This window comes from Dromaius novaehollandiae, chromosome 1, assembly GCF_036370855.1.
Source record: "Dromaius novaehollandiae isolate bDroNov1 chromosome 1, bDroNov1.hap1, whole genome shotgun sequence".
Classification (NCBI taxonomy): Eukaryota; Metazoa; Chordata; class Aves; order Casuariiformes; family Dromaiidae; genus Dromaius; species Dromaius novaehollandiae.
Genome location: NC_088098.1, coordinates 148918107 through 148932712, shown reverse-complemented (window position 1 = coordinate 148932712; position 14606 = coordinate 148918107). Strand labels below are relative to the sequence as shown.

General features: G+C 44.1%; 1 protein-coding gene across 2 annotated transcripts in view; it reads left to right on the top strand.

The window, feature by feature from the left end:
• Positions 1 to 517: 517 nt before the first annotated feature.
• The window catches only part of AFF3 (ALF transcription elongation factor 3), a 338365-nt gene continuing 324276 nt past the window's right edge, over positions 518 to 14606 (top strand). For both annotated transcript variants that reach the window (XM_064502379.1, XM_064502371.1), the window contains exon 1: positions 518 to 693. In XM_064502379.1, coding sequence (XP_064358449.1) covers positions 641 to 693 — 53 coding nt within the window. In that variant the 5' untranslated portion in view covers positions 518 to 640. The remainder of the gene's footprint in view (positions 694 to 14606) is intronic.

Below are 14606 nucleotides of genomic sequence, written 5' to 3'. Positions count from 1 at the left end.
GTCCACGGCGGCGTGGGCAGGCTGGCGTGCAGTGGCACAGCCGAGGGCCCCGGCCGTCCCACACCCCACAGGGCAGGTGGTTGGGGCGGCATCCCGGGGCCGGGGGGAGCGGAGAAGGGGCAGGCAGCGAGCGCAGAGGGGGAGAAATCGGGATGGGGGGCAGCAGGGGGGACCCCAAACCAACTTCTCCCGGGAAACCATTCCGGGTGCAAGTTCCCACCAACTCCCCCCCCGGCGCCGCGCTGGGCCGTGGCGCCCCCCGCCCCGCCAGGCGGGCGCTGCGCGGGCGCTGCGCGGGCGCAGCGTGCGCGGGGCGGGCGCCGCCTCGGCCGCGCTGCCGGCGCGCGGGGAGGAGGAGGGAGGCGCGGGGGAGCGGGGCGGGAGCGGAGCGCGGCGGCGGCGGCGGCCGAGCCGAGCTGCGCCGAGCCGCGCCGCTTGCAAGCGAGCGGTGGCACATTTTGGGGGGGAGGGGGAGGGGGAGGGGGAGGGGAAGGAGGGGGTCTGTCCCCGCCCGCGCGTGTGCGGAGAGGGGCCGGCGGTGCCTGCGGGGTGCTCCGCGCCCTCGCCCTGCCCGCGGTGCAGTTAAGATGCGCCCCGGACGCCGTGTGGTTGCAGCGCGGCGGCGCTGACATCGCTCACCATGGACAGCTTCGACTTAGCTCTCCTTCAGGAATGGGACCTGGACTCTCTCTGGTGAGTGGCGCCTCCGCCGCCCCCCAGTGCGGTCGCTGGGAGGGGGGGTGCACTAACTGGGGTGGGGGTGCAGTAACTGGGGGGTGTGCGAGAACAGGGGGGGTGGAGTGCAATAACGGAGTGTGTGTGCAATAACTGAGGGGGTGCAGGAACTAGGGGATGTGCAGCAATTCGGGGGCTGCAGTAATGTGGGGTGCGTGTGCAGTAGCTGGAGGGGTGCAGTAATTTGGGGGGGCAATAACAGGGGGTGTGCAATAAGGGGAGTGCGACGGCCGGGGGGTGCGGTGCATGGGGCGGCGGGCGCAGTAGCGGGAGAGGGTGCAATAGCCCGCGAGTGTCTCCCCCTGCCACTTGCTCCCCCAAGAGTGCTGCCCCTGGAGGGGACGCGGGGAGGATGCCCCCCCACCCCCCAAGGGCTGCCAGGGTGGGTCTGGGAGGTAAATGTGCTGTTTGGCTGCGGGGTCTCCTGCAAACCCACTTCCCTCAAAACCCCAGTGCTCCCCGGCCGCGAGCACCTCCAGCTGCCCCCGTGCACTCCCGCACGCCCCTTCCCCCCGCCGCCGGACCCACAGCTGCCCCCCGGCCGCCTTTTTTGCCCCACCCCCCCCGCCAGACGCCCCGCTACCCTGCCCTCCGCTGCCCCTTCCCCTCTCCCCCCGCCGCCCCCCCGTCCATGCCCTTGACCTCCCCCCGCTGCCCGCCCCCCCCCCCCCCCCCCCCCGCTGCCCGCCCCGGCGGCGGGTGCGGGGCTGCCGGGGAGGAGGGGAAACAATTTCTAGAAATGTCATTAGCGACTCGAGGTGGGAAGCGCTGCCCTCCCCCCGCCCCGCACCACCCTCCCCGAGGCGCTGCCGCTGCCAAGTCCCGGAGTTTGCCGCGGGAGACACGCCGCCCCCCGCCCGCCTCGGCGCCCCCCGCGCCGCCGGCACGCCGCCCCGACGGGACCCCCGACGGGCGCCCCCTGCCCCCGTGGGACCCCCCACCCTCGACGGGCGGCGCTGCCGGGCGCGGCGGGGCCCGGCGGGAGGCGCCGCGGTAGCCGCTCGGCGCCGCTCGGCCCGGCCTTCGGGCGCGGACGTGCGGCCCGCGGTGCGGGGTCCCCGCGGGACTCGCGCCGTGCGGAGGCGTTTTGCCGCTGAGCCTTTGCGGGAGCAGCGGCGGAGGTTTGTGTCCGGCTGGCTAGATCGGCATTTCGGAGCGGCGGGCGTACCTTTGCCTGAAATCAGTTAACCACCATATATATATATATTTTTATATATATATATCTATAAAATTAACGTGTTATGTGATCTATAGCTTCCGGCAGTAGGGTGCGCGTTCAACAGTTACGGCTTATCTCCTCAGTGGCAGGTGTAACCAAAGAAGCCGGACAAGCGAGTCCCATTAGTGAGCTGCTTCTTGCAAAAGACCCTCGCGATGATGAGAACAGCTTGCAGTGCATAATGTTAGTGCTTATAAATGTATACATTGATAACATCCTGCCTAATAAAACTTTTATATTGCTGTGGGAACTTTAAAGAGCACATATAATACAAAATTAGTTACTACCCTATAAAAGTTTTTAATTACAGTGTTTCTGCCTGTGACACAAGTTAAGGTTATGTCCTCGTTTCAATTATAAATACCAATATTCAGTTTATATCCAAACCATAACATTTATCTGGCCTGATTGTAAGTTTTCAGTCCATATGCACAGTTTTAAAATTAAATTACATGTATTTTCTCTTAAACAAGAGTGGGAGAAATAATACTTTCATGCATTTGAATGTTTTCCCTTTCTCCCTGAATGATGACAAACTTTGGAGGAATTTTTGTTCCACTGAAAGTGTGATGTTCATTAGTTTGTTCTGCAAGATAGCTACTATAGTTGGTACTGAATTTGAAAAGCTAAGAATGTAACACAGGAAAGCTGGGTCAGTTGCTCCTTTTCATAACCTTTTTAGCATGCTTTTTGACTCTTGTGGAGCTGCTTTGAAATGACTGTGGTAGACATAAAACTCATGTACAGGTCTGAAGAGACATGGATCATTTTCCAGCTAAATTACAGGTTTAACATGTCTGTATTTGTGTTACAGGTTGTACTGTGGTTTTATAGATTTTTTTTGTTTTCCAACGTTGTTGTTGCTGTTTTCAAGATATATTCAACAGAAATGCTTCAAATGGCACATCAAAGGCTATTGCATAGTAGTAGGCCTGCATTCCTTGCTAGACTCTGACCCCTTTGGACCGGGAGTATCCACAAATGTCCAAAGTGATGCCTAGCAAGGAGATCGCAGACTTTAACCAAAGCTCATCAGTGGAACCGGAGTTTTTTAAGTGTCCAGTGCTCCCTCCATGTTTGCATTCCTGCGGGGCACTCTGTTGTGCTGAATGGCCTTGGCTCGGCGTGTCTGAGCTCAGAGGCTGGCAGTTTATCAGGAAGCAGCTGTTTTGGCAAGCATTTCAGAATAGTTGCTTTGAAAGTCGCATGAACAGTATTTTAAAAAACGCCGTGAAAACTTCCAGGATCAATCGTTGTTAGCGACAGCTGTACCTAGGTGCTGCAGCAGCAGCAGCAGCAGCGGCGGCGGCGGCAGCAAAGGGCTCTGGGTCGGCCGCTGGCTGCGGGCAGGGTGTGTTATCGGGCTGCCCTCCCTTGCTGCCGCTGGCTCCCTGCCGGAGAACACGCAGGTTATTCAAATTCCCAAGAATCCTGATTTGGATAATGTGCTAAACTAACCAAAACAAAGCTGGTATGTTAATTTTCAGCTCAAAAGGCTCGACGGTATACTTTCGAATACAGTTGTTACCAAAAAGGAAAATAAAATAGACCATATAGATGGGAAGTACTTCATAGCAAAGAGCAGCACTTAAGAGACTTAATTTTCTGTGCTGCAAGAATGAATGTTGTCCTTTATTCTTTTGAATGTAGTCATAATGACAATTTGCACACTTAACTTACGACAGAAAATCCACTTTTTGCAGCATTTGGTGAATGTTTTGCTTAAAAGTGCAGTAATTAAATATTAATGTGCTGTTCTAAAGTGCTATTTGTTTTTTATTTGTTATGTTCTTGGAAAATCAAAAGGATATGAAAAGGGATTTCCAGATGAAAGTAGCATGCTAATCAATTCTCATCGATTGTTACTTTTATACTATTAATGAATTTGTTCGCCAATTAATACATGCTATGTCTTTTACTCGGCTGTAGCATAAAAAATGTAATAATATATTGTGGCCATAAGACAATATTTAACTAGTAAACAGAAATGGGAGAACATTGTAAGCGGTTTTCTACTAACAGTAGTTTTTCCAGGTTGTATTGATGCCAATAACACTTCTGCTTCCCAGAAAACTACTATAATTCAAATAGTGAAAGCTGAGTACAAACTTAAATAGAAAATCTAACAAAACAGACAAAACTGTGGCATAAACAAAACTTGTGCCCATGCAGTAAGCTTTTTCTGGAACATTTTTGAATGATTATCCCAACTTAGGGAAGGCTTCATTACTGCTGAGTAATGCAGTTATCTCAAACACACGGCACTAACATCTCTGAACCACAGCCCCACCTCCTGTTCTGCTTTCTCCATACATTTATTTGTACACAATATGTATAGTGCTATTTATTCAGACTCAAGGATGTGGATTCTCGAGTGCCTTGTAATTGTGTGCTTATTTACACTAGACAAAGGAGATGGAAAATTCTCAGTTAGTAGTGTTTTATATCCATTTTGTACTGCTGGAAACACATTACACATGATGGAAAGCAACAAATAAGCAGACCAAAGGACTTACTGGGAGTGCCAGGACTACTTCTGCATTACAGGCATTTATGTTGTGATTTGCCTTATTTAACAAAGATAGATCAAAATTCAACCAGGTCCTGAACCCTGTGCTTAGGGCTAGGCACATAAATAGCCCTGCTGAAGACCATTTAATTTAGTAAAGGGTCTCCTCCCATGTTTACTGTAAGATACACATGTAGGCTAAATTTTTTCACGTTCATTAAAAACAATTACCGGGTTTATTAAAGCACTTACTCACTGTGTTGTATCGAACAAAGGAATAATTTTGAGCATGATACGTTTGCTTGCTACAAAGAAAACAGTGTTTGCTTAGGTAACAGAAGTCAAGTGTATAATCAGTTTATTGGGTACTCATCTGATATTTCTGGATATTTTGAGTTAGCATCAGTTTTGTAGAGGTTCGATAGTCCTGTAAAAATGTATAGCTGTATAGTTTCCAAGTTGAGATGAATATCAAATGCCACAGTGTAAGGTGGCCCAGTGTGTTTTGCAGACCACATATTGAATTACTAGTTCATTTGCTATCTTTGGGTCTGTTCCTGCTCCATTTGAAGTCAATGAGAGTTTTGTTTGGAAGTCGCTATTAACAAAAAGTGGCTAGACATCCAGCAGTCTTATAAATGAACCTTTTGTAACTTCTTGATCCCAGGTTGTCTAGTTTTTAGTCACTACATTTTATACTTGTGTAAGTCAAAACATTTTTTTCATGCTGCCCAGTGTTCATGGAGAAGATTTTAGAAAGCTAATTCTACAAATGTGTCTTCAGTCAATTTGGAATATCAAGACGTTTGTTTTCAGATAACACTAAGCAGTTATGTTATGGTGAGGGGAGTCACTAAGACCATTCTCTTAAAAGGGCAGAGGTTGGAGTCACCCTTTTTATAGATGATTCAAAGCAGTAAAACCTCCCTCTCAGAAAAAATATTAAGTACCTCCTTTTATCTCCCATCTCCTGTACAGCTAGCTCTACTGCAGTCTGCATCTTGTACTTTGTGCCTTATTTCTTTCTTTCAGCTCTTAGGCTCTTTCCACCCGTAATGCTTGAAGTCCGATTTGCCTCCTTCACCTGACTTCTGTCGTTGTGGTGTCTCCCATTCTGCCTTCCTCCCAGTCCCAACTCACGGTTGCCACCTTCTCCTCACTGAGATCCCATCTAAAAATTTACACTTTCTGTGATGTTATAAGTTGTGAGCAAACAATAGTAAGAGTACTAACTACAGCCCGCTCTGTTCTCCTGGTTTCACAGCATGTTCTTTCTTCCCAATGCCTGTTTTTTAGGCTGTAAGCCCCTTTGGTCAGGAATTACTTTTATTGTTCGAGATTTTTTCTTACAGCACTGAACAAATTGTATGTGCTAGACATAATAAGTATAAATAAGAAGAGGAAGCTTTTCATGGTCATAGTACTTTATAAACATCGGCTGAATAATAATGCTTTAAAAATATGTCCGTAGTGCTGTGCGCGTATTCATTTGCTGGATGTAATGTAGCACATCCTCGTCTGGCTTTAGTCTGCATAGCTCCACCGAGTCCAGGGGCTTTGCCAATTTATAGCAAGTGAGGATCTGGCCCATTATCTCTGGCTTGTGGTTCGCTCTGTCACACTTTAAAAGAATAATTACTTTTTTATCCTTATATGTTGTTTTTGTCTGATAAATGAAATTTTGATACCTCAGTGGATATGCTTTCGTACTTCCGCACTGGGGACGGCTTGAGGATGCAAGCTGAAGTGCTTGATGCACGTGGATAACAAGTCTTCAGGGTTTCCTATTAACACTCAGACCTCTGGATTTGTGTTACTCTGGGTATGCTTTCCATGAGAAGTCGAGGGGTAAATGGCAGAAACATCACTAGATTATTGGAGAAGGATTCAGGAGAGGACATGTTGCATTTCACATTCTGTGTGAATATTCTGAGGAAAATACCAGGTTTCTTAGAGCTGGCGGAAGAAGAAAAATATGGTCCATTAAGCAAAAAAAAGATACAGAAGAAACATAGGCTATGGGAATATCTTTCTTGCCATCCATATATTAGCAACAACATCACACTCAACTCCACAATACTCTCATTAGAGAAAGCAACTGTTTAATAGCAAGCTTTTTAACCTCATAAAACAAATTATCCCATTTGCATCTTGTTTTTGACTAAGAGGCACTGTTTGCAATCATGTTTTGGTTTATTAAAACACAGATAAAAAGAATTTTGAAAATTATTCACAGCGTATATTCAGAGATACCTAAATGTCTAGTTATAACTTTATTAACAGTAGGAATAATAAAACCAAATCAATAGAAGTAAAGAAAAACATATTATGTACAGCTAGAAAACAGGGAGGTTAAATTTTGTGTGAGATAATAAGTATCTCATCTAACAAACTGATTGAGCTGTAACTTTGAAGTGACATCCTCACAAAATGAGATTTCAAAATAATGGTGTTTTCTGTGAACCAGAGAGGAAATTTCCTTTGTATACGGTGTTAGCTGTGAGGCTAATTCTGGTGGAAAACCATAACTTCTATGTGAAAAATTGAAAGTCAAAGAAGGAAAAGGCTTCCTTGGTTTCGAATAAAACTTTCTTTTTGGCAACAGTGGTTTAGGGATGTTACTGTTCAGCACCCAGGAGCTGGCAGTGCTGGCCAGCCTCTCCCGAGGCTCCCGTTTGGGCCGAGCCCCCGCGGTGCGCTGCTGGCGTTGCGGCTGGGCCCCCTTCCCAGAGACGTGGCCCTGCCGGGAACCCAGCCCAACTGGAGAGCGAGACCGTGAGACCACCAAACTCCAGTCTGCCACGCGTATAGGATGAGGCATGTGGTGACCGTCTCGTGTTGGGTTTTGAAAGTTGGGGCTTTGGCGGGAGGGAGTCTGTTTTTTAGTGGGAAGCTGAATGTTTATTCAGAAAGCGGATACTCTTTGTAAATATTTTGGGGGTTGCTGAAAAGCACTGCTCCATTACAGATTTGTCAAAAAATGAGTAAATCAGTCCTTTGTAGAAGACACTGTGTTTGCACCATTAACAGCTGGGCTACTGACTGATCTTCTGTCTGTTAAAATCAATATTAAGACACTGATTAAGCTTGCTGGTGCAGGCTAAGGCCCCAGGAGAGCAAAAATGGACACTTTTAGTTTTATACTCAAGTAATAATCCATATAATTTCTGAATGATTTGTGGATAGCTACAAATAAATTTATATTTAGGGAAAAGAATGAATGAATTGCAGCAACAGTGAAATGAACATGATGGTAGTTATTATGTGAAAAACCTTTTATATGTCTTTTCAAAGGTAAAAATGCGTGATATAGTTACCTATGTTCCTTTCTTACAGCTCAGTATCTCAGCTTCCCAGGTATCTTAATTAAACAGACAAAAAAATAGCATGTTAGTGACTTAAGCTGACTGCATTTTATCCTCTTAGGAAGATTTTAACCTGTATGCGTGTACCAAAGACCTGGATATGCATGTATCTTGGGAAATGTGACAGTAGGAATGCAATTTAAACTTATCCTCAGAGATCTGGTATGTATTTTTTAAAAAATAAATTAGTTCCAATGCAGCAGTGGTGGTCTCAGCAGTCAGGAAACACTTACGATTGTGCAGGAGGGACCAGAAATCTGTGCTAGGAAGCTTTTTGTTGCTATGTTTTGTTTCTCAATAAAGATGAGCCACAACTGTAAGTACTTAAAACTAAAAACAAGAGGGTTGTATGTGACAAAGCCACACAACTTCTTAATGTAACCCAGTCTTTCCGTGTGGTTGTTTTCACATATTTCTGACTGAAGAAAGAGTCTTTTGTGACTCAGCCCAGTTTGACTGAATGGCAGTGCTGGACAAACAGAGGATGAAGGTAGTATCTTCTTACACCGAGTATGTTTTGACTGCTTCGAGCTGTGATCAGTTCTTATTGTGCATATCGCTCTTGAAATCTGTTAGGGAGAAAATGGTGGCCTTCCTAGTCCTTTGCGTTGTCATTATGGTGCAGTCTGGGTGCCAGGTACTATGATGACCTGTGCTGAAATGAAAAATATACATACCACAGATGGATAGATCAGGAGGACAGGGCACTGGTCAAGCAGGCATTTGCAGGTTTCTGGCTAAGAAGCCATCTCAGCAGTGATCTCTCCATGTACCATTTACCATATACCATTTATCTCTCCGTTTCTATCCTCACACTGTTTGCTTAGCTCACTGAAAGGGTTTTGGTGAACCTTTTCTGATGTATGCGAGTGGGCAGATTTCCTGAGCCTCCTTGTACATGGGTTTAGATTTTGCTCTGACACTGCTAGCTGGTGCCTACCTCCTCGTGATGCACCAGGAGAAAGTTGATTCTTCCAGCACTGTTGGCTGCTTCTGATCAACCTCTCTCTGACCGGGTCTCTGATCAGCTAGCCTTCTGCTAGCTCTCAGGTCTGTGGATTTTAGGAGGGAATGGCATGATTTGAATGCTTTTGTGCTCTTTTGTACAGCAAGTGCAGTAGATGGTTGAACCTCAGTCCAGAAAATATAAACAAAGTCTATTGACAGAGATAATCTGGAGAAGACAATTATGTTAGTATACATCCGAGAAAAGACACTCTTTGTTTCTGAAGTAGCCAGTGAAGGAACCATGTTATGCATGTTTTAAGGGATGAGGTAACAACAACAAGTAAATGTGCTTTTCTTCATTTTTGTTTGGCAAGGAGAGTGTAACATTTTCTAAAAGATGATGACCTTGACTTAACTAAATGTCACCAATTTAAAGAGTAAATTAATGCTACAATGTGCTTTGTTTGTGGTTAGGCCTGAATATTGTCAGGAATTTCTTAGTACAAAAGGTGATTGTGTACTAGTCCATTTACTTAGGCTCCCTGCAAGAAAACCACCACGATCCCAGCTGATCTGAATTAATGTCACTACGTAGCCTTACATCTTTGGATATACCAATATGTTTGCAGCTAGCCTGTGCATCCTGAAAAGGCTAGGCTGAGTGAGCCTTTTCACTGCATGGATAGGTCTGCAAGGGCCATAGGACTGTGCAGTTCTTGTAGGTCGCAGAATCAGTCTGCTGCTGTCTCAGATGACAGATCCTAAGAAGGAGTGAATCCTTTCAAAAGCTGATCATGCTTCATTTTAAAAGTGGCTAAAGTTTGGGGTTTTATGGGTTTTGTCACTGCCACTGATTATGAAAACCTTTTCCAAACCATTAATAGGAAAATTGTACATATTTCCAGTATATGTGGATTAATATATTCCTTGCTGTTCAGTACAGTTGCTTCTGCAACATCTGAGGTAATGCAGGTTTGGGATAACCCTAATAAAGGAACGCACAGATAAATGCTGTTGCTTCCAGACTTGGCCTGGCTTTTATAGATCCAAGTGAGGTATCTCTTTATGATGCTCTTCAAGGCTTCGCGTTCCACAAGAACTTATTAGCTTGGGTGCATGGCTACGTGAACGTGATTACATACTATGTGGTAGAAATGCAACCTTTTTTGTTGTTCTAAGAAGTATATAAGTAGCAATATCTTGAACTAATTACAGCTGATGTAAAGCACATTTAAGGAAACCCATTAGAGGAGAATTAGAACTACAGCAGATTAGCTATTCTTTAATGGCCTTGACTGTAGATCTTTTGATGCCTTGGTAGCTTTTCTAACACTCATTGCTCATCTGTCTTGACTAAATGACTGAGAAGCTTCTTTCAACTCACAGTCTGGTTGTAATGTGAAAAAAATTGCTGTTTTCAGCTGAAAAAATGATTATCTGGAAAGGTAAACCATGCTGAGTTCTGTACTATATTTCTTAGTGAGATTTAAAGCATTATTTTACTGCTCAACGTGACTGTATAATAGAAAGAGCACTCTCTAATATGCTTCCTTGGAACTATTAATTATTTACTTTCCTGAGATACTGATCATAGACAATTCTACGTGACTTCCCTTCTTACAGACTTTCTTGTCTCTATCTTTATTTTTGTATGCGTTGCAAATGCCTATAAATTCATTTTCACCGAAAGGGGAAATAAGTAATTTAGACTATTGCAGCTGTTTCATAATTAATTAATTTCAATTTAAAACAATCAAGTAGTGCCCATCCATTGTTCTGTGTGTCTTTCTGAGGCATTAAGATTCACAATATCAAAATAAGTTCCAGATGGAAGCGAATATTTTATAATCAGAAAAAAATGTGTTTTTGTCTAAAACCTGAAAAGTCTTTCCCTGATCAAAACAGAAAGTATTATGCTTAAGCACATTTGTCACGTTTTGAACCACTGCCTTAATATTACTTAAAAGTGCCAATTTGAAATGTTATATAGGGCATTAATTTATAAATAGAATATAGAGTGAGAGAAACAGTGATGCAGGACTATTTATTCAGTTGTTTCATCAAATACTCTTGGCATCTGTTAAAATGTAACAAGGCTTAGCACATTTTCCCATTTTTGGCACTCTGTTTTCTAAGAAAAAGAGAAATATTTGCAATGATAAATCATCTCTTTACTAATAAATCAATAAATAACACATTCTCTCAAGAAAAAATTACGGTAAAGTGAAATGAAAAACATTGAGCAGAAGGAAGGGTGGTCAAAATGGTATGTTGAGAAATTCTGTATGTTCCTATACTTTTATAAATATTAGGGTTTGCAGATGAACTTTTTACATGGCAGTTTGGAATAAGAAGAAAGAGCCTTTTTGTACACAAAGGATAGTTATGTAAGAGGTTTATATTATGTAAATGTTACTGTTGTTGGAGATAGCCCATTATAAAGAAGAAACACTATATATTCGGAAAAGCATTTATAAATAATGGGATAGATGCTACAGTCTGTAGTCCTGACTTGGACAACTTTCTCTTTGAAGTCAATGGAAGTTTTGCCTGAATAAAGTGGAAGGAATTAGCCCAGTCATTATTATCTGAATTACATCAAGAGTTGACTGCTAAACAATAAAATCATGATTCATAACATAACAGCTTCACTTAATTCTTTTGTAGTCTTAATATATCTCATTATATAGTACTTCTGTTCTTTCCTCACTGTACAGTATTCACATTAATAACAACCACCTTTACATAACTGATGGTTAGACATGTTTTGCTGCCTTAGCAAGATCAAAAGATTTTATATACCCTTTTTGGATAGATACCAAGAATAGGGTGATCAATCTCTTCTGTAACCGTTAAGCACAGTGTAAATATTGTAAGGTACCCAATTAGATGCAAGTGGTTTGCCAGATGCTGGGCGCATCACAGGTTGCGAAGAGGTTCCCAAGTTTGTGGGACAGTCCACAATCGATTAGGGATTAGTGGTGGCCTGAGTTGTCACTCCACTGATTTGTGTCCTGCTGTGAGCTGCCTGTACCACATGCGGAGCTAAGGTCCAGATGACAAAGTCTTCACTACCACCCAGACACCCTTGGGTGGGAAGGAAATAGTGATGGGTGCTGATGCCCTGATTCCCCTCCTTACAGCGGGATGGGGGTGTAGAGGAACGGGAGAGGAACGGGGTGTTGAGTAAGGGGAGAGAGAGAGTGAAATTAGAAGGGGAAGCAGGAAAGGGCATAAGGGAAGGAGACTGAAGAGAACAGCCCAAGAAAAGTGACCTCCAAAACAGCTCTAATCTGAAGCTGGAGTTAACCCCTCACCAGGAAGCCATCTGTAGCCTTAGGGCTTTAAGAATTCTTTTTATCTAGAGACGTAATTGAAACAAGATGTGTAACAGCTGCAAGATGTCGAGTTTGTCAAAGTAACTAGAAAAATGAGTTCTGTGATACACTAATACATGGCAGTGTAACCTATGGTTTTAAAAAAAAGGAATAAATTATCCTATGGGTTAAAAAGAAGAAGGAAAATTGCCAAATAGGAAAAGTTACAGGTAATTCTGGGGATGAATGATTTGAAATTAAACTACAGTGAAGGTTTCTCAGAGAAGGAAACACACAGCCTAAATCCTCACACAGGAGAACTGATAGTAAAATTCCTGGTGTTCCCATCATAAAGGGTATGGACTGGACTGGAATGGCCATTCATGGACTGGAATGGCTGGTTCACTGCATTGCCTCCAGGAGAGGGTGGCATCTATATTATTTTGCCCTTCTGCCTGTTACTGATGTTTTCACTCATGTGCATTACTGTGGTACTTGGCATTTTTAATTAAGAACCAAGATTTGCTATCCTAGATGCTGTACAGACATGGAACAAAAGACTGGCTGTGATTCCAAAGATTTTGCAGACAAAGTGAAAGACAAGAGATGATGATGGATATAGGCAAAACTAGTTAAAAAGAAAAGGAAAAGAATATGTGATTCACCCAGATAAACAGCGGTCATGGCAAACCACCAGCCTGATGGTTTTGCCAAATGTTTGAATGTGGGCATGATGGCAAAAAACAGGAGTTTCTTTGCAAGAACCTGGAAAAGAACAATGAAGCTGTTTACGAGGGGCTCCTCCCAAGCCTGAGTGACAGCATAGGGATACCCTGAAGGTGTTAGTTTGAAACTTGGAGAGTGAATTGTCCTAATGGACCAATTGAAGCTTGGAGTCAGCCTTTTTGTAATGACTTTTTTGTAATGACTTTTCATAATGATGGGGATAGGCCACAAAGGGCCTTGACAGTGAAGACAAATAGGAACCAGTGAAGAGCTGTAAAGAAAAGAGGGCCATAGTCAAAGCATCCTGTTTGGGAAATAATATTTGCAGCAGCATTCCAGCTGGAGCTGGTTCTCGTCTGTGAAGCCCAGTTGTGCAAATTGGTATACATACAGCAGCAGAAAAATGCCCTAACCCAAAGGTCTTTATATACGGGTAGGTCATCTGGAGCCTTGGCCAGGGCCGGGGCAGGTGGCTGGGCTGGGCAGGTTCGATGCGCAGCACTTTTTGCTGCATGATTGGCTGTCTCCTGTGCACTGCTTGGGGCACTGGGTCCACTGGAGGATGCTTTTCCAGGATGGAGTCCAGGCAGTTGAGGAGAGTTTCCTATAACAGAGTCAACCTGAGTCTTGATTTAAGCCCTTGAACGGGTACCCAAGGAAATGTTGCAGGGGTGTGAGAGACCATCCTGGGGCTGCCTGCCTGGAGAGGCAGGTAACCTCTCTCTTGCCAGGAAGTCCTTCCACAAGGAGCTAGGAAAGAAATTCCTAGGGTTTCAGCTTACTGAAATGCTGATAACTGTTGGGTATTATTCAAGGTATTGTAGCACCTCATCAGAGTATGTGTGGCACCCATGTGAGCTAATTAAGTAGACCTATTACAGTACTACTATGGGGTACTACTCCAGTACTGCTACTCCAGATCAAAGCGAGTCTCGGAGCTCACATCTGGGTACAGGTTAAGTATACTCTGTTTCCCACTTTCAGAAATGACTTGGAAGCCTTAATGAAAATGGAATTCTGATTTTTGAATAAATATATAACTCAAGTATTTTCATTTCCTCAACTCATATTCACATGCAAAACCATGTAGTAAAATTTCGGTGGTGCTTATACTGTAATTTGGTTGGCGGAAGAGAAGTCAGCTGTTAAAACTCAAGTCATCATAACTCATTAGGTGCTAATGTACCTGCTCTGCAGTACAGAAACAGGCTAGCTGCATTGAAATGCTGCTAGTTCTCCAGTATCTTCTCACCATTGCCTTTTGAGGATTGAAAGTACAGACAAGTTTTCTCACAATACACTTTAAGAGTATTCTGAAGTAGTTGTGTTTACTTCATCCCAGAAGTCTTTGCATACAGATGAGTACAGAACCAAAGTGAATCCAGAAGTTAGAGTATTTTTCTTCTATTTCCTCCCAGAAAGTCTCAGGAGTAAATATGATTGTGTGTGCTCACAGATGTCCTGTGTATGTGCAGTAAATCCAACATGTTCTGAACACGCTGGCCTTGCTGCACCTGGTAATAAACCATGGTAATAAATCAGATGATCTGCACATGCATAATAAATCTGAAGTACCTGAATGCCAGCATACCGGATGGACATGCTGTGCATGCACTGGCCATTTTCCAGGACTTCTGGATGTCAGGCTTCTGCTGTGACCAGCTTGCTTGAGAGGCCTGGAAAAACTGCTGACTTCTTTGCATGTCAGAATTTCCAGGGCATGTCCAGGAAAAATGGGACATGTGGGAGACGAAAGCTTGAGTGTTATCTTTCAGTGCGCCTATATT